This window comes from Saccopteryx leptura, chromosome 1 (assembly GCF_036850995.1).
Source record: "Saccopteryx leptura isolate mSacLep1 chromosome 1, mSacLep1_pri_phased_curated, whole genome shotgun sequence".
Classification (NCBI taxonomy): Eukaryota; Metazoa; Chordata; class Mammalia; order Chiroptera; family Emballonuridae; genus Saccopteryx; species Saccopteryx leptura.
In genome coordinates, this window is record NC_089503.1 from 316,498,814 (window position 1) to 316,521,373 (window position 22,560).

At 39.1% G+C, this 22,560-nt stretch overlaps 1 protein-coding gene across 2 annotated transcripts in view; it reads right to left on the reverse strand.

Moving 5' to 3' along the window:
• The window catches only part of SMC1B (structural maintenance of chromosomes 1B), a 62,536-nt gene that overhangs the window by 38,617 nt on the left and 1,359 nt on the right, over positions 1-22,560 (reverse strand). For both annotated transcript variants that reach the window (XM_066361295.1, XM_066361294.1), the window contains exons 2-11: positions 20,820-21,008; positions 18,366-18,478; positions 18,064-18,267; positions 15,019-15,257; positions 12,511-12,769; positions 9,809-9,949; positions 5,235-5,317; positions 3,787-3,994; positions 1,902-2,087; positions 103-282 (exon numbers count right to left, since the gene is read on the reverse strand). In XM_066361295.1, the coding sequence (XP_066217392.1) occupies positions 103-282; positions 1,902-2,087; positions 3,787-3,994; positions 5,235-5,317; positions 9,809-9,949; positions 12,511-12,769; positions 15,019-15,257; positions 18,064-18,267; positions 18,366-18,478; positions 20,820-21,008 (1,802 nt within the window). The remainder of the gene's footprint in view (positions 1-102; positions 283-1,901; positions 2,088-3,786; positions 3,995-5,234; positions 5,318-9,808; positions 9,950-12,510; positions 12,770-15,018; positions 15,258-18,063; positions 18,268-18,365; positions 18,479-20,819; positions 21,009-22,560) is intronic.

Genomic DNA, 22,560 nt, shown 5'->3' on the forward strand with positions numbered 1-22,560 from the left:
ATTAAAAGTCATATGAAACATATATAAGTATTTGTGTGTGTAATATGATAGTCTTACAAATGTTGTTTCAGATTATCCAAAAGTATAATCTAAATGTTCTACCTTCCGTCTTTCAGGTCCACTGAATGCAATATGCTTTGCTTCTTCCACAGTCTCACAGACAAGGCCATTTCCACATACAAACTGAATTACTTTCTTCAGCTGCGGAAACTGAGTCTTTATGACATCAATCACCATTTTACAGCCTTTAATCTCCCGTAACCTTTCATTAATTGGCTTGATCTAAAAGGTTTAAAAAGTAATATATTAGATACACTAAAAAACCAAATACCCAGTATTCTTTCTAAAAAAAACACACATAAGTATGACAGCAAGAGATTGAGTATACATTTATATACAATAAAAGTTTGACCAGAACTCGATTAACTATATCCTACCACTGAATCATATCCAACTTTTAAAAAATATAGTTCATCAAAAAGCCAGAAGATAAAATTTCCAGATTCAACTCTGTCACTAACTAGTTAGCTGGGACAAAGCAATGTATGAGAAATGCTCCATGCTCAGCCCTGGCCAGTTGGCTCTGTGAAGAGTGTCGGCCCCATGCGTGGATGTCCCGGGTTCAATTCCTGATCAGGGTACACAGGAGGAAGTGCCTATTTGCTTCTCCACCCCTCCCCCTCTCACTATTCTCTCTCCCTCTCTCTTTTACTCCCTTCCCTCCTGCAGCCAAGGCTCAATTAGAGCAAGTTGGCCTTAGGCACTGAGGATGGCTCCATAGCTTCTACCTCAGGCACTAAAAAAAATGGCTCCTGTTGAAAGGGAGCAAGGGCATCAGATGAGCAGAGCATTGCCCCCTAGTGGGCTTGCTGGGTGGATCCTGGTTTTGGGGTATATGCAGGAGTCTCTCTCTGCCTCCCATCTTCTCACTTAAAAAAATAAAAGGGTGGTACCGCACTGTGGAACTCAAAAAATTCCACAGTTTAATGATTGGGAAAACCTCCAGACATACTTTGACATGACTTTTAAGTTGGGTCTAAGATTAAAAAAAAGTATCTGCAATGTATTGCAAATCTGGACCACTGGTACCCAGCTAGCTTTGCTGAGCCTCTCTTCTGTGCCAGGCACTGTGCTAGGTGCTCTTCATGTAAAGATTCTTTGCAATAATCTAATAACGTAAGGACTACTTCCTCTACTTCAGAGATGAAGAAACTGAAGTTCAGAAAAATTAAGAACAAGTAGTGAGAACTAATTAAAAGCAGGGCTGAGATTCATACTCAGGTCTGTTCAAGTCCAGGGCATTTGCTTTCGACCACTATGCATATTGCCTTTGGTTCAGGGTCTGGTAGACTGGACCAATAGTACATTTTCTTCAGTGGTCAAGAAAAAAATTACTGAAAGATATCAATCTTGATAATGACAGAGCTAAATTCATTTGGGAATTTAGACCCTGGAAACTCCAAGACCTCTCAATACATACCCCAAGGCCAAAATTAGCCTGTTCCACCAAGACTGGCACATATTCACTGGATCATATATTTATGATTGAGAATCTGGACTGGTATTTCACCAAAAGACCATATGTCTTATCCATCTCCTACACTTTGCTATCAAATAAAGATATTGCTGGGTAGTAGGCTAAAGCAATGTCCTCAAAATCATCAAGGTATAATTATATGGCAAAACTAGATATGGAAGAAATGATATGAAATTAAAAAGACAGCACCCACTTGATATTATTCTTGGCCTGCCAATATATTAACACCAGCCATCTGAATGACTGACTGGCATCTAAGCTGTGATTTTTTTCAGATACTACCATAATTTTAGGCAATAAAGACATACTGTAAAAGACAAGACTTTTTATCACTATAAAATACTAAACATTATAAATATCTTACATCAAGGTAATCTAGAGCAAGGAACATCTCAGGTTCGGCTCTTTCCTCTTTCAGAAATCGAATACAATCTCTTGCTATCTTTTCAGAGGTTACAACAATGGCGACCATGTACCGGCCAAAAAGCTTAGTAACAGCCAGCTGGTACTTTTTATGAATAGGATGACACAGGTCAAGTAGTCTTCCAAACTTCGCAGGTTTCAAAAAAGGAAAGAACAACAAATACATTCATAAGGAACATATAATTCATAGTTTTCTAATGTAACAAAGCAGCATAAACCAGAAACTAATTTTATAAAATTATTAACGTGAAGTTAAGTCTCATTCAAATAGACATAAGATTTATTATGAAATATTCATTAAGATGTGTCACACTTCATTAAAAAAAGAGTCATGAGGAGGGACTAGCCTTACCAAGGTATTAAAATATTTTTACAAAGCTACAATAATTAAGTGGTATGCATCCATTCCCTTATTATTCACTAAATAAGAATCTATGAGGACTCCCCATTTCACCACATGCAGATACTGAGCTATATATACTGGGTAAACAGTACTGAACAAAACAGATACTTTCTGACCTCACAGAGCTGTTAGTCTAGCAGGGAAGAAAGACAGGAATAATCAGTAATCATACACATGTAAAAATATATAGAATACTAATGGACACTGTGATAAAGCACAGAGCACTGAGAGTGTATAACAGGGAGTAGGTTGACCTGAGACGTCAGGAAAGGCTTCTCACAAAGAAGTGTTACTTGAAATCTGAAGAATGGTCAAGAATTCATTAGACTGAAATTAAAAAGTTTACTTAAAAATGTCAGAATGTCAACCCTAGACTAGCTGAAGGTGCTCAGTTCTACTTTATAAATACCAACTTCTTTATGAAAAATCATTGTTGTTACTATTTATTATACTCTTCTGTTTTTTCCTCCTCCATTCACCACGAGTGGCCACCCTCTTATCTGCAGTGTCACTTTCTGTGGTTTCTCTTACTGTGGTCAACCACAATCTAAAAACATTGAATGGAAAATTTCAGAAATAAACGACTCAATAAACAAGTCCCAAGTTATAAATTGTGCATGGAGGAGTGTGATGAACTCTTAGTCATCCCATCCAAGACATGAATCACCCCTTTGTCTGGTGCATCCACACTGCATGTCTTCCCATTAGTCACCTAGCAACCGCCTCAGCTATCAGATTGACTGTGGAGGATCAGTGCTGTGTTCAAGTTACTCTTATTTTACTTAATAGTAGCCTAGTAGCCCCACAGCATGAGTAGCGAGGCTGGCATTCCAGATATGCCCAAAAGAAGCCGTAAAGTGGTCAAGTGCTTCTTTTAAGTGAAAAGGTAAAAGGTCTAAACTTAATAAGGACAGAAAAAAACTGTATGTCGAAGTTGCTAAGACCTATGGTAAGAACAAATATTCTACAAGTGAAATTGTGAAGGAGGAAAAAGAAATGTGTGCTAATTTTGCTGTCACATCTGCCATTGCAAAACTTCTAGTCATAGTGTGTGATATCTACTGAAAATACAATTTAAAAAAGTATAACTATAAAGAATATGAGGTTTGAGGCTATATGTTTTGGGAAAGGAGACCACTTCATGGTATCCAAGTCCTATGGAAATACTGGCCATAACTTGGACTTTCTTGGTAATGTGTTCATGTCAATGTTTTTCCTTAATAATTACTTCTGTATAGATACTATTGGAAGTTACTTACATTTTTATCCCAATTACTCACCATTATATTTTAAATATAAATAAGTTATCAAACACAACACTTAAAGATTTCTGAAGTAATTTTGCCTCCAAATAACGATAACATTTTAAATCCCAATAAGAAAGCTTAGCCTTTTGTTTAAATGAACTATTCACTCTAATTACCACAGAATCTGGGTAAAGTCTTTTAAGGTGTTCCAGAACTTCTGCTCTCTTATGCTGGCGCTTTCCCTCATGGGTATCAATTCCAGCATTCTGCAGTTCACTTCTAATAAGATTCATCTCTTCATTAACTTCAAAAATTCTTGATTTGGTTTTCTCAATTTCATCCACTAGGGTTTCCTCCTGCTGCTTTTTCTCTTTCAAGCAATCCCTATATAATAATATTATATAGCAAAAAGAAAAACTAAAATTTAGGGATCATAAAATACAACTTACTTGGGTCTGGCATTGCAGGGGAATGAAATAGTGCTCTATCAATTTTAAATGATGAAAAATGCAATAAAATAAACCTAGCACCAAACATGGGCAAAAAAGACTTTGATCATTCTTTGTTGATTCAAAACTATCTATTTCTGGATACTGCAAAAGTAAGGCAGATCTCTACAGCCAGAGCAATAATTATGTGCTTAATAACTAGTAAATGACAATTAAAAATTTTTTAGTGGTAGAATAATACATAGATTGTACTAGCTTTCGTGACATAACTTTTATTATAAAATTTTAATGCCAAAAAAATTTTAAGTTTCACAATTAAATAAATTTTAATTTTCAAAACTTAAATGTTATATATGTGCTTAAATATAATTTTAAATTATATACAGTGCAATGAAAACAATGGAGAAGCGAAAACATTTATGATACAATGAAAACATTTAATTGATGAATATACTACAAATAAACCAGACTATTAAGACAGCTGCAAGGAACTTTTTTTTTGTCTTAGGTGAGAGAAGGGTAAGATAGTGTGGCAGACTCTCCCATGCACCATGACTAGGATCCACCCAGTCCCCCACCCTCGTCTTAGGTTGATGCTGGAGCATGGAACTATTTTCAGCACCTGAGGGTGCACTCCAATGGAGCTATCCTCAGTGCCCAGGGCCACACTAAAACCAATTGAGCCACTGGCCACAGGAGAGGAAGGAGAGAAGGGGGAGAGGAAAGGAAGAGAAGTAGATGGCCACTTCTCCTGTGGGATGGGAATCAAACCCGGGACATCCATACGCCAGGCCAATGCTCTGTCCACTGAGCCACTGTCCAGGGTCAAGGAATCTTTTTTTATTTTTTTTTATTTTTTACAGAGACAGAGATAGACAGGAATGGAAAGAGATGAGAAACATCAATCATTAGTTTTTCATTGCAACTTCTTAGTTGTTCATTGATTGCTTTCTCATATGGCCTTGACCGTGGGGCTATGGCAGACCGAGTAACCCCTTGCTCAAGCCAGTGACCTTGGGTCTAAGCTGGTGAGCTTTGCTCAAACCAGATGAGCCTGCGCTCAAGCTGGCGACCTCGGGGTCTCAAACCTGGGTCCTCTGCATTCCAGTCCAACGCTCTATCCACTGCGCCACCACTTGGTCAGGCATCAAGGAATATTTTTTAACAATACCCACATGCATGTTTTTGTATACTCCTCCAACTTCTCAATTCGTTTTTTATGATCTTCTATTTGTTCCTTTATTCGTTTCAGATTTTCCTAAATTAAGAAATAAAACCTAAAATCAATTATAGAAATTTCATACAAATAAAATTGATTTCTTGCTATGTGCTTAGAACTTACTGTAATATCCTTAGTTATTCTGAATTTGAAATACATATATAACCAATGAAAATCGTCACAAGAGCAAATTTTAATTTTGAAAAGGCAGATGGTACAGAGCTTTGAGATTATAAGAATCAGGGTTCAAATCCTGGTTCCACCATTTATTAGATATCTGATCTCCATAAAATTTACTCTTGTAAATTCAAGCTCCAAGGTGACTATTTTCAAATATCTATACATAGTTCTTTTTTTCCTCACATATTTGGTATTTTTTAATTAAAAAGTTTAAATTTATAGCAAATTGAGATGGAGTAAACAATGAAATAACAATAAAACTGAACATGCATTTTAATTAACAAAAGAAAATAAATCTCAGAAAAATAAAAACAAGGTGTCCCCTCTCTGAGCAATAGCAGTTAAGAGAAATACTATCCTGCATTTTAAAATTAGCTCATAAATTAAAGGTGCAGTTTGATAATGATATGATATAGTATAAATTGAGTATTTCACAAGACTATCAATCATTTCTTCTGGGACTTCTGCTTTGTGTTAATATCTGTCTATCTGTGCTTTGTTATATATGATATTTAAAATTTTTAAATTTTATTTATTGATTTTTAGACAGAAAGGTGAGGGGAGGAGCAGGAAGCATCAACTCGTAGTTGCTTCTTGTATGTGCCTTGACCAGCCCAGGTTTTGGACCAGTGACCTCAGCATTCCAGGTTGATGCTTAACCCACTGCACCACCACAGGTCAGGCTCTTTTTTAAAAAAAATTCATTTCTCAATTACAGTTTACATTCAATATTATTCTATGTTAGTTTCAGATGTATAGCAAAGTGGTTAAAAGTCATGTACTTACAGTATAGTACCCCCAGTGCTTCACATACTCTTCCCAATATTACTGACTGTATTCCCTATGCTGCAAACTAATCCATGCAATAAATATTTACTCACTGGCTACCACATGCTAGGAACTAGAGCTACAATAAAGAATAGGATAGAGTCCTGCTTTCAAGGACTAAGGTCTGATGGGAGAGAAAATTAAATAAGTAATTCCGGTAGAGTGGCTTAGTGTTTTGATAGCACAGGACATTTAAGGCAACCATAGGCTTTTGGGAGGAGGGCTTCACAAAAGTCTTGCTCCATTCACATTATCACTAAATCCAAATACAATGGTAGTCTCCAATTTGTTTCACGTCTTTAACCTCATCCTGCGCACTACAGAAGATTAAGCTGTCTTACTTCATTACTAAGTAATTTAAAACCAGGAGTGTACAAAAATAAAAAACACAAATCTTCTTCATTATACCACATCAGGAAAGAGAATAAATAGCAAAGTTTTCAAATGTAAAGGGAAAAACAAATTCCATGAAGATACTTATTTCACTGTGCCTGTGTATCACACAAATTCACTGAACAAACATCTATGCTAGAGCCAGAATTATAAAAATGAGCAAGACACAGTTCATTTTCTCCAGGAAGTCAAGCATTTTGAAACTAGAGCCCTTATATTGAAATTTTAATATCTCACTTAAGAATTCCACACAGGTCCTGGCCAATTAGCTCAGAAGTAGAGCATCGACCCTGTGTGTGGAGGTACTGGGTTTGATTCCCAGTCAGGGCACACAGGAGAGGTGACCATCTGCTTCTCCACCCCTCCCCCTGCCCCTTCTCTCTCTCTCTCTCTCTCTCTCTCTCTTCCCCTCCCACAGCTTAGGCTCACTGATTCAAACTCATTGGCCCTGGGCACTAAGGATGGCTCAGTGGAGCTTCCACCTCAGGTACTAAAAAAATAGCTCGGCCCTGGCCGGTTGGCTCAGTGGTAGAGCATCGGCCTGGCATGCAGGAGTCCCAGGTTCAATTCCCAGCCAGGGCACACAGGAGAAGCGCCCATCTGCTTCTCCACCCCTCCCCCTCTCCTTCCTCTCTGTCTCTCTCTTCCCCTCCAGCAGCCAAGGCTTCACTGGAGCAAAGTTTGCCCAGGTGCTGAGGATGGCTCTGTGGCCTCTGCCTCAGGCGCTAGAGTGGCTCTGATTGTGGCAGAGCGACGCCCCAAGATGGGCAGAGCATCACCCCCTGGTGGGCATGCCGGGTGGATCCCGGTTGGGCACATGCGGAGTCTGACTGCCTTCCCGTTTCCAGTTTTGGAAAAATATTATAAAGAAAAAAAATAGCTCAGCTGCAAGCATGGCCCCAGATGGGCAGAGTATGGGCCCCAGTCGGGGGTTACAGGGTGGATCCCGGTCAGGGTGCATGAGGGAATCTGTCTCTGTATCTCCCCTACTCCCACTACAAAAAAAAAAAAAAAAAAAAAAATCCATACAAAGAGAAAAAAAAACAAGATTAGTTAAAAAATAATACAAAGTTTAGTCAACTGGAAAAATCTGCCCCTGCCTTTACTCTTGCCACTCCCAAGGCTTGTCACACCAGATGGGTTCCTTTGTGGTCATTACTTCACACTCCAGGTGGGTCTTTCAGGGAGCACCACCTGTTCAGATAGCTTAGGTTGAATAGGCTTTACTGCAGGAAATGTGAAAGACCAGGGTCATCGTCCCACAAGGAGGTGTGTCAGGGACTGGGTGCTCTCCTGGACACATAATGGAGAGAAATCAGACTGCCTTGGTACCAGGCATTCTGCATTTCAGGTGCTAGCTGACTGTGCTAGCTGTTTGGGAAAACCCAACACTGCCCAGCACCTAGCCATCTCGGTATCTTGGAAAGTTATAGCCCCTCCTGTCCGGGAAGGGAATCACCAATTCTGTGGAACACTAAATATGAGTACAGATTTTCCATCTCTCTCCACCTGGATATAATTCTTCTTCTATCAATGTTTTCATATTCAAAAGACAACAGCAATTTAACTAACACTTACTGACATCTACTAAATACAAGGTTTACAATGGACACTATTATGAATCCTGCCTGTAAGAAGCTTCCAGTCTAGCAGAGCTGTATTAATTAACTATACTTATCCTTCAATCTGATAAAATGAGATATAGATTAAGAATGAGTGATTAGATGCAGAAGAAATTATTTTCGGGGTTTTTTTTGGTGGGGTAGGGAGAAAAGGCAGGCTAAGTAAGGCTTTGTGGTGTGGGTACCAGAGAATTTAACATGTAAAGATAAATAGGCTTTTCCAAAATTAGCATGCACAATGGCAAAAGTATGCGGTAAGAATTCACAGAAATCAGCATATAATTTTATAAGAAAATACAAATTATACAAGTGTTTTAAAATTAATTATTGCTATGTTAACTTGTTTTTCTTCTCCACAAAATGCCCTTTCTTCATGATTATCATATACTGCTCACAAAAATTAGGGGATATTTTATTCGTATTTATCTTGAAATATGCCCTAATTTTTGTGAGCAGTATGTATCACACCATGAGTCATCAGAGGGGAAAGATCAGATGCTTGGTGTAGTAGACACTCACTTTCATCTTATTCAACCTGCCCATCACTCTGAAGTAGACATACCTATCAAAGTCCAGAGAAATTAAATGATTTAGTTACTTACCAAGATTACACAAGTCAGTAAGGAATAGGACTGACTGGAATAGCCAGGACTGTCTTATTCTAAGGCAAACCATTATAATGCAATATACATATATGTACATATATATATATATATTTTTTTTTTTTAAAGAGAGAACAGACAGGAGAGAGATAAGAAGCATCACCTTGTAGTTGTAGCACTTTAGTTGTTTATTGATTGCATCTTATACATGCCTTGACGGGGGAGGGGTGGGGCTCCAGCTGAGCCAATAATCCCATGCTCAAGCCAGTGAATTTAGGCTTCAAGTTAGCAACATGTGGGTTTAAGCCAACAACCATGTGTGTCTCTCTTACTTTAAGGCAAACCATTATAATGCTTGACATGACCCCACACTCAAGCTGGATGAGCCCACGCTCATGCCAGTGACCTTGGGGTTTTGAACCTAGGTCCTCAGTATCCCAGGTCAACACTCTATCCACTGAGCCACCATCAGTCAGGCTATAATGCTATCTTGATGGTTACTTTCCATGTAGACTATTATTGTTCCTCTTGGACTATGTCCTTAATGTTTACAAATAACTTTATATTCACCTCTATTATGATACTTAATTGCTTTTCCCCCTTTATCTTCCTCCTAACCTCACTGGACTATAATATATGTAAGAACAGGAGCAGTATTATCTGTCCATGCCTATCACTATACAGATGTTCAGAAAAAGCTTACTGACAACACAAATGAAGATACTATCTGTAGCTTAGACCATAAAATGAGTACCAAATGATATTAAGCAGCATAATAATTCAAAATTTTTAATTAATTTCTTATATCTGATATAAATCCACTTATACGTTGAAAAGCTAATGTAAAAAGGTAATAAAATGTTACTGAACAGAATTCTGAATTATGACTACACAAACCAAGGTACCTGGACTTCTCCATGCCTCCTCTTCTCAAACGCTAATCTATCTCTATCCGCTCTCTGCTCCCACTGCAGCTTTTCGAGCTGTTGTGTCATTATTGCCACCTTTCTTCTGACTTGCTCCTTAAGTTCTTTGTAGCGATCCAGCTGCATGAAGAGCATGGAAACACTGCTGACTCAAAGCAGCATGAGAGGAAATTCTTCACATGATATCCTTTACTAACGAATCATTAATCTTAGCAAAAGTTATGTTTTACATAAATTACATCAGAATTGGCCATCTTCTCCAGACAGTGTGAACATAAAATGTTTTACTTAAAACTACTATTTAGATACATCAATAAGGTATTTGAAATCAACTCTATAATAAGGTCCCTGTAACAAATTCTTTTTTTTTGTTTGTTTGTTTTTTTTTTCCATTTTTTTCCGCGAAGCTGGAAACGGGGAGGCAGTCAGACAGACTCCTGCATGCGCCCGACCGGATCCACCCAGCATGCCCACCAGGGGGCGATGTTCTGCCCCTCTGGGGCATTGCTCTGTTGCATCCAGAGCCATTCAAGCGCCTGAGGCAGACGCCACAGAGCCATCCCCAGCGCCTGGGCCATCTTTGCTCCAATGGAGCCTCGGCTGCGGGAGGGGAAGAGAGAGACAGAGAGGAAGGAGAGGGGGAGGGGTGGAGAAGCAGATGGGCGCTTCTCCTGTGTGCCCGGCCGGGAATAGAACCCGGGACTCCTGCACGCCAGGCCGACGCTCTACCGCTGAGCCAACCGGCCAGGGCCCCTGTAATAAATTCTTAAAAGAGAAAGATGAATACTCATTAATAGTCCAAAAGCAAGAGGAGCTAAGAGAAAATTATATACTTTTTCTAGGTATATAGTCACAAAATTTTAGTATATATATTGTAATATAAGCTTATTATAAAGTTAGTGAAAGAGATAAAAGATAAAAATTTAGTAAAGCCTGACCAGGCAGTGGCGCAGTGGATAGAGCATTGGACTGGGATGCCGAGGACCCAGGCTCGAGACCCTGAGGTTGCCAGCTTGAGTGTGGGCTCATCTGGTTTGAGCAAAAGCTCACCAGCTTGGACCCAAGGTCGCTGGCTCCAGCAAGGGGTTACTCGGTCTGCTGAAGGCCCGCGGTCAAGGCATATATGAGAAAGCAATCAATGAATAACTAAGGTGTTGCAATGAGCAACAAAAAACTAATGATTGATGCTTCTCATCTGTCCATTCCTGTCTGTCTATCCCTCTCTCTGACTCTCTCTCTCTCTTCTCTCTGTTTCTTTTTCAGCATTCCAGGTCAGCACCCCATCCACTGTGCCACCACAGGTCAGGCTCTCTCTCTGTTTCTGTAAAAAAAAAAAAAAAAAAAGTAAAAAGAATGTTCAAAAAAACAATTACAAATTTGGGGGTATCTATTATTGATTTACTATCATTAAATCTTATATACTAAATTGGATATTAATTCATCACTAAACAGTTTAAATCACCTTAATCAATTTACCTCCTGTCAATTAAGTGATCATGTGTCTTCCATATGTACCTGACTTATTTTTTTTAGGGAGAGTAGGAGAGAGGAAAGGAGGGGGGGAGAGGGGAAATGAGGGGGAGAGGGAATGAGGGGGGAGTGGAAAGGGGGGAGAGGGAAGAGAGGGGCAGAGGGGAGAGGGGAAAGGAGGGAGAGGAAAGAGGGGAGAGGGGAGAAAGAAGCGAGAGGAAGAGGGGTGGAGAAAGAGATGGGCACTTCTCCTGGGTGCCCTGACTGGAATCTAACCCAGGACATCCACACACCGGGCAACGCTCTACCGCTGAGCAAACCAGCCAGGGCCTGTACCTGACTTTTTAAATAATATTCACATGAGAAAAAAAAATGATTACTTTAGAAACATAAGAATCACCTAACTTTTATTATAAAATACCATGTAATCTTCTTAAAAGTATTTTCTATGACTTTAATGAAATAAAAAATGTTATATGCAATTTACTCTTATCTAGAAAAAATCTAAAGATTAAATTTAAATTCCATTATATAGGCTGAAAATTTTTAATTCCCATAATTTAGATTCTGAAGACAATCTCTTTTTCTTTTTTTCTTTAAATTTACAGAGACAGCGATAGAGTCAGAGAGAGGGACAGATAGGGACAGACAGAAAGGGAGAGAGATGAGAAGCATCAATTTTTCATTGTGGCACTTTAGTTGTTCATTGATTACTTCTCATATGTGCCTTGACTGTGGGGCTACAGCAGACCGAGTGACCCCTTGCTCAAGCCAGAGACCTTGGGTCCAAGCTGGTGAGCTTTGCTCAAACCAGATGAACCCGTGCTCAAGCTGGTGACCTTGGGGTCTCAAACCTGAGTCCTCTGCATCCCAGTCCAACACTCTATCCACTGCGCCACCACCTGGTCAAGTGACAATCTCTTTTTCTTAATTGAATTTATTTGAGTGACACTAGTTAAAATTATATAGGTTTCGGTGCACAATTCTTCAGTACATCTTCTGTACACATTATGCGTTCACCCCCAAATCAAGTCTCCATCCATCATCATTTATCCTCCCATACCATCCTCCATCTCCTTCTGTGCCCCGGCAATCACCACGAGGACAATCTCTTCCAGTATCAGAAAGAGAGGTCATTCTCAATTTTTTTTTTCAAAATTTAAAAAAGCTGAAACAGAAACAAAAGATTTCCTGTATATTGACTTTTTCACCTGACTGGCTTCTAATTCAATGTCTCGCACTTTCTGTAGGACGTCTTTCTCAATCTGCTTTTCAAAGCTTCTCCATGCAGCATCTACATCAGCCAGCTCAGTCTCTAGCGCTTTTATGTCATCCTCCTGTTTAGTACACTGTTTTTCACTGTCTTTTATTGATTTCTTAGCCATGTCTAATTTCTTGAGGTGGTGAGAAGTGTTTTCTTTGGCTTTAATGTACTGAGGCCTCTTCTGATTTAAAAGAGCTTCAAGAGATCTAAAAAGAAAAATAAAGCTTGTTTTAAAGGAAATTAAATTTTATGACATATAAAGGGAAAAAGTTATTTTGATCAAGTCACACATTTTTAAACTGAATTTATTGGAGTGGAGTTAGTTAATAAAATTATATAGGTTTCCGGTATACAATTCTATAACATAATACATCATCTGTATACTCTCTTGTTGACTTGTTCAACACCTCAAGTCAAGTCTCCTTCCATTCCTATCTATCCCCCTATACTCTATTCTGTCTCCCCCCACCGACTTCCCCTCTGGTAATCACCATGCTGTTGTCTGTGATTTTTTGTTGTTGTTTTTTTTTTTTTGCTTAATCCTTCACCTTTTTCCAAATCACACACTTAAGAAATAAATTCTAAAAATCGACATTCAGAGACTACAAGCAGATCAGTGGTTGCCAAATGTTAAGAGGAGGACTAAATAGGTAAAGCACAGGGGAATCTTTTATTTATTTATTTACTTACTTACTTATTTATTTTTCCGAAGCTGGAAACGGGGAGGCAGTCAGACAGACTCCCGTATGCGCCCTACTGGGATCCACCCGGCATTCCCACCAGGGAGCGATGCTCTGCCCCTCTGGGGCGTTGCTCTGTTGCATCCAGAGCCATCCTAGCGCCTGAGGCAGAGGCCACAGAGCCATCCTCAGCGCCCAGGCCATCTTTGCTCCAATGGAGCCTTGGTTGTGGGAGGGGAAGAGAGAGATAGAGAGGAAGGAGAGGGGAAGGGGTGGAGAAGCAGATGGGCGCTTCTCCTGTGTGCCCTGGCCGGGAATCAAACCCGGGACTCCTGCAAGCCAGGCCGATGCTCTACTACTGAGCCAACCAGCCAGGACCCACAGGGGAATCTTTAAAGAGTGGTAAAATACTCTGTATGATACTATAATGGTGGACACAAGGACATCATGCATTTGTCAAAACCTACAGAACTTTACAGCACCAAGAATGTACTTTATGTATGCAAATTTTAAAAAATCACTTAGAGGAGGCCAAGGAATCCTAGATGGAATAGAGAAAGAACCTAACTGTATTGTATATGTATGAAATCACCTTACTAAAGGGGGTGGGAATAAAAGGTGCTAACCTAAGTAACCTTAGAAATGGGTGGAGTCTGTAAAACTAAAAGTAAAAAGAATTGTAGGTAAGCATCATACTCTAGTTGATAAGGCTGCTTCCCAGGAGGATATGGATTAACAATTCTGATACTGCCATACATGATTAGTGAAACTGAACAATTAAGCAAATGAATGGTACTTTGTGGAAGGAAGGTTTCTCACTGGTGGAGTGGGAGGTTATAGATAAGCAAAAAATGGTCAACATCAACAGTGATGTCAAATTGATATTATGATAGATATGTCTTACAATATCTATGATATGTTGACATCCCTGATATAATGTGATGGAAATGGCATTTTACCACTGTGGTCTTCTTCCCTCAAATTCATAAATCCTATTTAATTATGAGAAAACTATTAAGACAAGTCCCAGTGGAGGAACATTCTACAAGAAAGCCCAACTCCTTAAAACTGTAAAGGTCATCAAGAACAAGAAAAGTCTGAGGAAATGTCACAGCCAAGAGGAGTCTATGGAGCTGTGATGACTAAATGAAATACAGTACAGCAGTGGTCCCCAAACCCCCGGCTGCAGACCAGTACCGGTCCATGGGCCATTTGGTACTGGTCCGCAGAGGAATAAATAACTTACATTATTTCCATTTTATTTATATTTAAGTCTGAATGATGTTTTGTTTTTAAAAAATGACCAGATTCCCTCTGTTACATCCGTCTAAGACTCACTCTTGACACTTGTCTCGGTCGTGTGATACATTTATCCATCCCACCCTAAAGGCCGGTCCATGAAAATATTTTCTGACATTAAACCGGTCCGTGGCCCAAAATAGGTTGGGGACCACTGAAGTACAGTATTCTGGATCAGAAAAAGAACAATAGGTAAAAACTAAAAAAATATGAATAAAGTATGGACTTCAGTTAATAGTAATGTATCCACATTGGTTCATTAATTCTGAAAAATGTATCATACTAATAACATAAGGTGTTATAAGTAGGGGAAACCAAATAGGGAATATGGGAACTCTGTACTCCATAATGTTTTTCTATATATCTAAACATATTACAAGTAAAAAAAATTTTAATCAATTTTTAAAATGTCACTTTTATTTTTATTTTCTCTATTGATATATATAAAATCTGTTAATAACTTTTTAAAAACTCACTTTAGTTCTTTTTCTATTTGTTGTAGTTGTCTAATTAGCATTCCATGTTCCTTTTTTTTGGCTTTCACTATATTTTCATGATGAGAAAGAGACTCTTTTGTGACACTCAAACTCCTATTCACTCGCTCTAACTCAGTGTTTAGAAAATTAATTTTTTTCTCATTATGATATAGTTTAAAAAGCTGAAGTTGAATCTTGTTTATTTTCAGTTCTTCAAGGAGACTCTGGTAACGGTCTGCCTATAAAATAGAACAATTCAAACAATAGTTAAAAGGGAGCATATTTAAGTTGACTTTTCATAAACTCAGCTATAGTGCTGACAGTATCTCATGAATTATCATACAATTAAGAAACAGTATTTTTGCCAAAAGCAGCATTATTTGGAGGTTTCTGGATACACTTTTACAATAAACCAGTAAATGATTTTTATTCACGCATTCAGTGGTATGCTGTTAATAACAATGAAGTGACATCCACTAACGGTCCTCGTCCCATTTCAGTCTTGACCTCAGAGTATGGCAAGTCTATTAACATTTCTGTTATCAGCTCCCTCATTTGTAAACTGAAGGCAGTTATATGATTTGTAAGATTTTTAGTAACTTTAAATTCAATTACTACAGGAAAAATCCTGCTGTAGGGTACAATTTTCCTAGTAGAACTAATAAGACTATTAAAACTCCAAATTATATGTAAAATGGAAAAATTTCCTTAGCATTTGTACTATTAATAAAGGAATAAAAGAATGGGCTGCCTTGAGAGGAAAGCTCTTAATCAATGAAGTATTCCATGTAGCGGGTAAATAGTCATCTACTAGGAGGTTGTAAAAAATAATTAGGAAGTTGGGCTATTGTAAGTATCCTTATAATGTTTAAAGTTCTGCAATACTACATTTCTATAAGCTGTTTCAGTATAATTACTATAGTCTGACTTTCACTGACACCACCCCTTTCCACTGACAAAACCAAGGACACACACACACACACACACACACACACACACGAACATGACGAAACAGAAAAACATCACTTAATAATAAGGAACAAATCTACCTCTCATTCATTTCTTCCAATATTTTTTTCTTTGTGCTGTGACTACCCTGGAGAACAAGATAGAAACAGCCTGCCTGACCTGTGGTAGCACAGTGGATCAAGAACTGACATGGAATGCTGAGGTCACCCATTTGAAACCCTGGGCTTTCCCCATCAAGGCACATATGAGAACAACCACTGTGTTGATGCTTCCCATTCTCCGCCCCGCATCCTCTTTCTAAAATCAATAAATAAAATTTAAAAAGAAAGATAGAAAGACTCTCTGCTCTTTAAGTTTATAATCTAGTTATTCTAATGAGGGAAGGGGAATGAAGAGGAATCAGAATAAGAAGTATATAATAAACAAGATATCATATATCAACATATGCTATAAAAGAAACAAAATAGGGTAATACAATAGTACCAGGGAGGGGGTGCTAATTTAGACTTAGAGCATGGACAGCAGATGCTTGCCTAAGAAAATTGCTTTTTTACAAAAACTTAAATGAGGGAGCATTAGCTATGCAAAAATCAGGCATGTAGCTATCTAGACAGAGGAAATAGCAGAAACTCCAAACTAGAACAAAGTGTGGGATAGTCAATAAATATCAATGTAGTAGGAGAGTAGAGGAAGTTAAGGCTTGAGAAATGAAGAGAGGCCAAATCAGAAGGCTGGAAGGAGACTAGATTTTCAGTACAGTGGGAAGAGGTTTTATGCAAGAGGAAAACAGAATCTGATTTGCATTTTAAAAAGATCATTCTAAACACAAATAATTATCAAAAAACATAAGACATTTTACTAAGCATTGTGAAGGGTACCAAGATAATACCACAGAACAGCATTTTTAAAGTGTGGCCATGGCCTCCTAGGCCATGTATTCTCCTCAACACTGCTTTAGGGAGTCCCTGAGGTCAAAACTATTTTTATTATATAATAATATTAAGACTTTGTTGTTTGGTCTTTTTTTTAAGATTTTATTTATTCATTTTAGAGAAGGGGAGAGAGAGGGGGAAGGAACAGGAAGCATCAACTCCCATATATGCCTTGACTGGGCAAGCCCAGAGTTTCGAACCGGCGACCTCAGCGTTCCAGGTCAACGCTTTATCCACTGAGCCACTACAGGTCAGGCAAGACTTTGCTTTTTTCATTGTGTTGATATCCACACTGATGGTGTGTAAAGCTGCTAGGCCTTGACACAAACAGGATTTAATACAGAAGCAGATGTGTGAGAATTCATGTGTTTTATTAAGCTACATACTAAGGAGGTTACAGAAATGTAAAACAATGTCACACTTCTAATTAGTTTCAGAAAAAACGCAGTTTTTCATAAAAGTATTATTTGTTAACATTTAGTGAGTTTATTATTATTTTTACATTGATCATTAAAAAGTATTTTTAAAACTTCCCAGTTTTAATTTCAAATGCAAATAAATAACCCACATGAATAGAAATTCTTTGCAGTCCCTAATAGCTTTTTTGGGGGGGTATTTTTCCGAAGTTAGAAGTGGAGAGGCAGACAGACAGACTCCCGCATGTGCCTGACCAGAACCCACCAGGCATGCCCACCATGGGGCGATGCTAGGCCTCTGGGGAGTTGCAATCAGAGCCATTCTAGCACCTGAGGCGGAGGCCATGGAGCCATCCTCAGCGCTGGGCCCAACTTTGCTGCTGGAGGAGAAGAGAGATAGAAAGGTCAGGGGGTAGGGTGGAGAAGCAGATGGGCACTTCTCCTGTCTGCCCTGGCCTGGAATCAAACCCAGGACTTCCACATGCCGGGCTGACGCTCTACTACTGAGCCAACCAGCCAGGGCCCCCAATAACTTTTAAGAGTATAAGGGGACAAGATCCCAAAGTTTGAGAACCTCTGCCCATATAAGGTATATATAAAATTGTCAGGCTTATTTTTAGTTGGGAAAATAATTTTTGTAGTTCAGATTGTCCTATCTATTTGGATAACAAAAACCTCTACAAATGGTGAAAAGTATATCAAAAAGTTTCTCTTTAATTACACCTTACCTCTTCTTTCTCTAATTTTGCATGTTTGCGCTCTGCAGCTATGTTTTTTTTCTTATTAAAGTTAAACTGTGCATCCTCCTCGGCTTTCTGTAACTTTCTTTTCTTTTCCTCATATTCTCCTATAAGCTCCCCTGATGTGCTGATTTCCTCAAAAAACTGGGTTCTTTCTTTGGGTTTTTTCATTGAAATCAACTCTACAGTTCCCTTGTAAAAAACAGTAAAGCACATCGACATGTAAAATACAATGTGTATATAAGTATAGTTTCAGAATCATGAATCAAATAAACTTTACAGCTACTTACCTGAAAAACCAGACAGTTCTGTGCTTTGACTATTATACCTATCTTTTCCAACTCTGCTATATAAGCAGAACGACTCACAGGATTGTCATCAAAACGAAATTCTGAGCATCCTCCTAAAATAAAATAAAGGCTGTTATAGGAAGTATGAATATCAGACATATATAAACAACTATTCAAAGTTTTATAAAATAATTTTTTCTTATTGAAATGGCCAATTATGAAATAATATACATGTTAATAAATGCATTTAGTTACCCAACAAACATACTATATGACAAAAAGTATTCCATAAAGGTAAAAAAAACCCAAACAGACAAAAGTCTGATCTCAAGTAGCTTATATCCTAGTAACAGACACAGACAAAAACAAGATACTAAGTAAGGTAAGTATCATGTGAGAAAGTACTAAGTGCTAAGTATAAGTACTAAGTAAAGTAGGGTTGGGAGGAGGTATGAAAATTTCTGTGTAGTAGGAACAGAAGTAGAGCATAGAATGATGTCTGTCAGGTGAGGTAAGAGGAAAATGGGGAAATGGTCAAGGGGTATGCAGTTTCAGTTACACAAGATGATAAGTTTTAGAGATTTAATGTATAGCAATGTAGCTATAGTGTTGTACACACACACACGAGAAAATGATAACCAATGAGGTGATTTGTATGTTATGTTGATAGTGTCATTTATTTCACAAAATATATTAAAACATCAAGTTGTAGACCTTAAATATATTCAATTTGTTAATTATACCCTAACAAAGATAGGAAAAAAATAAATTTATGATTGCTTATTAAATAGAGTAGGCAAAGGCATCCTTGGTGAGATGGAGACTTTTGAGTAAAAACAAACAGAAAATCAATGAAGATATCTAGATAATAAAGCGGTAAAATACTTAAATTAGACATTAAGGTACAAGTATATAATAATAAATAATTCTTTCTCTCTTTCTTTTGAATTTTTTATGGATTTATTTGAGCTAAATTGTCAACAATTGCTGGGAAGCAAAGTCTCAACAGATCGAGGAATACTCCAATAATAAGTATATATTTCTAAAATAATCTGTGATTATATTTGGTGAAAGTTAATTAACAGTATTTACACATTAGAATATTAAAACCATGTTTTTGTTGACCACAATGAAAACAGCAACAAAAAACCTATTTTATAGAGAAATACTAATTTTATAGAGGTTCTGTAAACTCCTAGCATATAGAAAATATAAACAACCCCAAACTTTTTCACTCAAGAAACTGGGATTTCATGAATAAGTCACAAAATACAAATTCAAATATATCACTGAAGTTGCTTTTGGGTGGTAGAAAAAACTTTCTATACAAACCAAAAATATGCATATAATTAGTTCATCACTAAGAAAACCAGATAAACATAAAGAACCTCAGGAAGGACTTTTTCTTAAGTGAGAGGAGAGGAGATAGTGAGACAGACTCCCTCACTCCAGGACCAGGATCACCCAGCAAACACCCTCTGAGGTGGATGCTTGAATCAACTGAGCTATTTTTAGCACCTGAGGCTGTCCTGCTCTGATAGAGTTATCCTCAGTGCCTGGGGTGGGTGGGGGAGGAGGTGGGGTGTCATTCCAGCCAGTGGAGCCCCTCACTGAGGGAAGAAAAGAGGAAGAAGGGGGAGAGTGAGGAGGAGAGGATGGGGCAGAGAAGCAGATGGTCCGTTCTCTTGTGTGCCCTGACCAAAATCCAACCAGGGATGTCCATATCCTGGACCGAGCCAATGCTTTATTCACTGAGCCAACCCACCAGGTCCAGAAAGGACTTTTATACCTTCTCAGTCTTTATGGTAGGCTCCCCCCTTCATTTTAACATAATAACCAGGTAAAAAAATGTTATTCAACAATGGAGAAGTTTGAACAAATACATGTAGTTAAAGAAGAGTCCCAGCCCTGGCCAGTTGGCTCAGTGGTAGAGCGTCGGCCTGGCGTGTGGGAGTCCCGGGTTCGATTCCCGACCAGGGCACACAGGAGAAGCGCCCATCTGCTTCTCCACCCCTCCCCCTCTCCTTCCTCTCTGTCTCTCTCTTCCCCTCCCGCAGCCAAGGCTCCATTGGAGCAAAGTTTGCCCGGGTGCTGCCTCAGGAGCTAGAATGGCTCTGGTTGCAACAGAGCAATGCCCCAGATGGGCAGAGCATCGCCCCCCTGGTGGGCCTGCCGGGTGGATCCTGGTCGGGCACATGCGGGAGTCTGTCTGACTGCCTCCCCGTTTCCAACTTAAGAAAAATACAAAAAAAAAAAAAAAGAAGAGTCCCAGTGGAGAATCAAACATTCTATTATTACTTGCTCCTGAGAATTGCCCTCTTGCTTCTGAGAATTGCTATCCAAGAAAAAGAGAGAGAGAGAAAACTCTAGTTCCCTCTGCTAGTAGAACAGGTAATTTGATTTAACTCTGGAAAAATCAAATGACTTATAAGCAAACATCTATAAAAAAAATACCTCGAATAATCCTTGCAAATGTTTTCTCTTCTCCACTTTCCTCCACATATACAATTTTTACACTTGCAGAAGAAGAAACAGGCTTTCCAATATGTGCTCCGTGAATAAGTTCTTGAATATGTTTCACTCTTAAATTAACTGTTTTCTCTCCCATTACAAAACTAAGTGCATCCATTACATTAGATTTTCCTGGGGACAAGAAGAGGAAAGAGGGGAGAGGAATTAGTCATTTTTAATGATTAAAACAAACAAACAACCCTGGCCCAGAGCTGAAGAAACCAGACCATCAATGAAAGTGAAATATAGCCAGCACAATCAGGGGTCGTCAAACTTTTTATAAAAACCGCCCACTTTTGCAGTGCTGGTCAACCTGGTCTACCGCCCACTAGTGGGCTGTCCAGCTTTCATAGCGGGCCAATCACAGCGCTGTTTGGTTGCGCAGTAGGGACCAGGTTGACCAGCACTGCAAAAGTGGGTGGTTTTTATAAAAAGTTTGAAGACCCCAAATTCCATGTGACTGAACAACTTTACAATCACTGGTTTCTTCCATGAAGCTATGGCCGAGTGTTAAATGGTCTAAATTTAAGGCTCTAACTACGTAGATCTAAGCACCAAATCTGTTCCATTTTTAAGTGCCATATTTCCCCCACGTATAAGTTCCCATGTATAAGACGCACCTTAATTTGGGGGCCTGAAATTTGAAAAAAAAAATGTATTAAATAAAGTTATTGAACTCAAGTTTTATTCATCATAAAACTCATACAACTCCTCATCCACACAAAAAAGGGGGAAATGCAAGTAAAAAAATCAACTACTGTAGAAGACACACCCAGTTTTTAGACCCCAAATTTTTCTAAAAAGGTTGTGTCTTATACATGGGGGAATACGGTATTACACGATGACAAACTTCTATAATTTGTTATTCCCATTTTACAAATATGAACCGTCACATTTTTTGTTTATGTGTGTGTTTTTGTTTGTTTTGAGAGAGAGGCAGGGAAAGAGTGAGATAGGAACATCAAGCAGTTCTTGTATGTGCTCTGACCAGGGGGTTAAAACCGCAACCTCTATTCTTCCGGAAGATGCTCTGAGCTATCCAGCCAGGGCTCAATTATTTTATTTTATTTTTTTACAGAGACACAGAGAGAATCAGAGAGGGATAGACAGGGACAGACAGACAGGAACGGAGAGATGAGAAGCACCAATCATTAGTTTTTCCTTGCACATTGCAACACCTTAGTTGTTCATTGATTGCTTTCTCATATGTGCCTTGACCGTGGGCCTTCAGCAGACCGAGTAACCCCTTGCTGGAGCCAGTGACCTTGGGTCCAAGCTGGTGAGCTTTTGCTCAAACCCGTGCTCAAGCTGGCTACCTTGGGGTCTGGAACCTGTCCTAGGCATCCCAGTCCGTCGCTCTATCCACTGCGCCACCGCCTGGTCAGGCTCAATTTTTTAATTTACTGATAGAGAGAGGAAGGAGAGAGAGGGGAGGGGAGGGGAGGGAATGGAACCCGCAACCACGTCCTTCCCCTACAAAGCTCTTAACCAACTGAGTTCAAGGGCCAGGCCCTCCTGTGGTTGTTTAAAGGGCTAACCACCCCCAGGATGTCCCCGGGGCAGGCCAACGTCCACAGCTGGCACGAGCGGCAGTGCAGAAGAGCCAGGGCAGGTCCCCCACCTGCCACACCTGGAAAGGCCCGCTGGCCCCGGGGGACTGGGTTCGGGGGTTCCCAGCACTTTC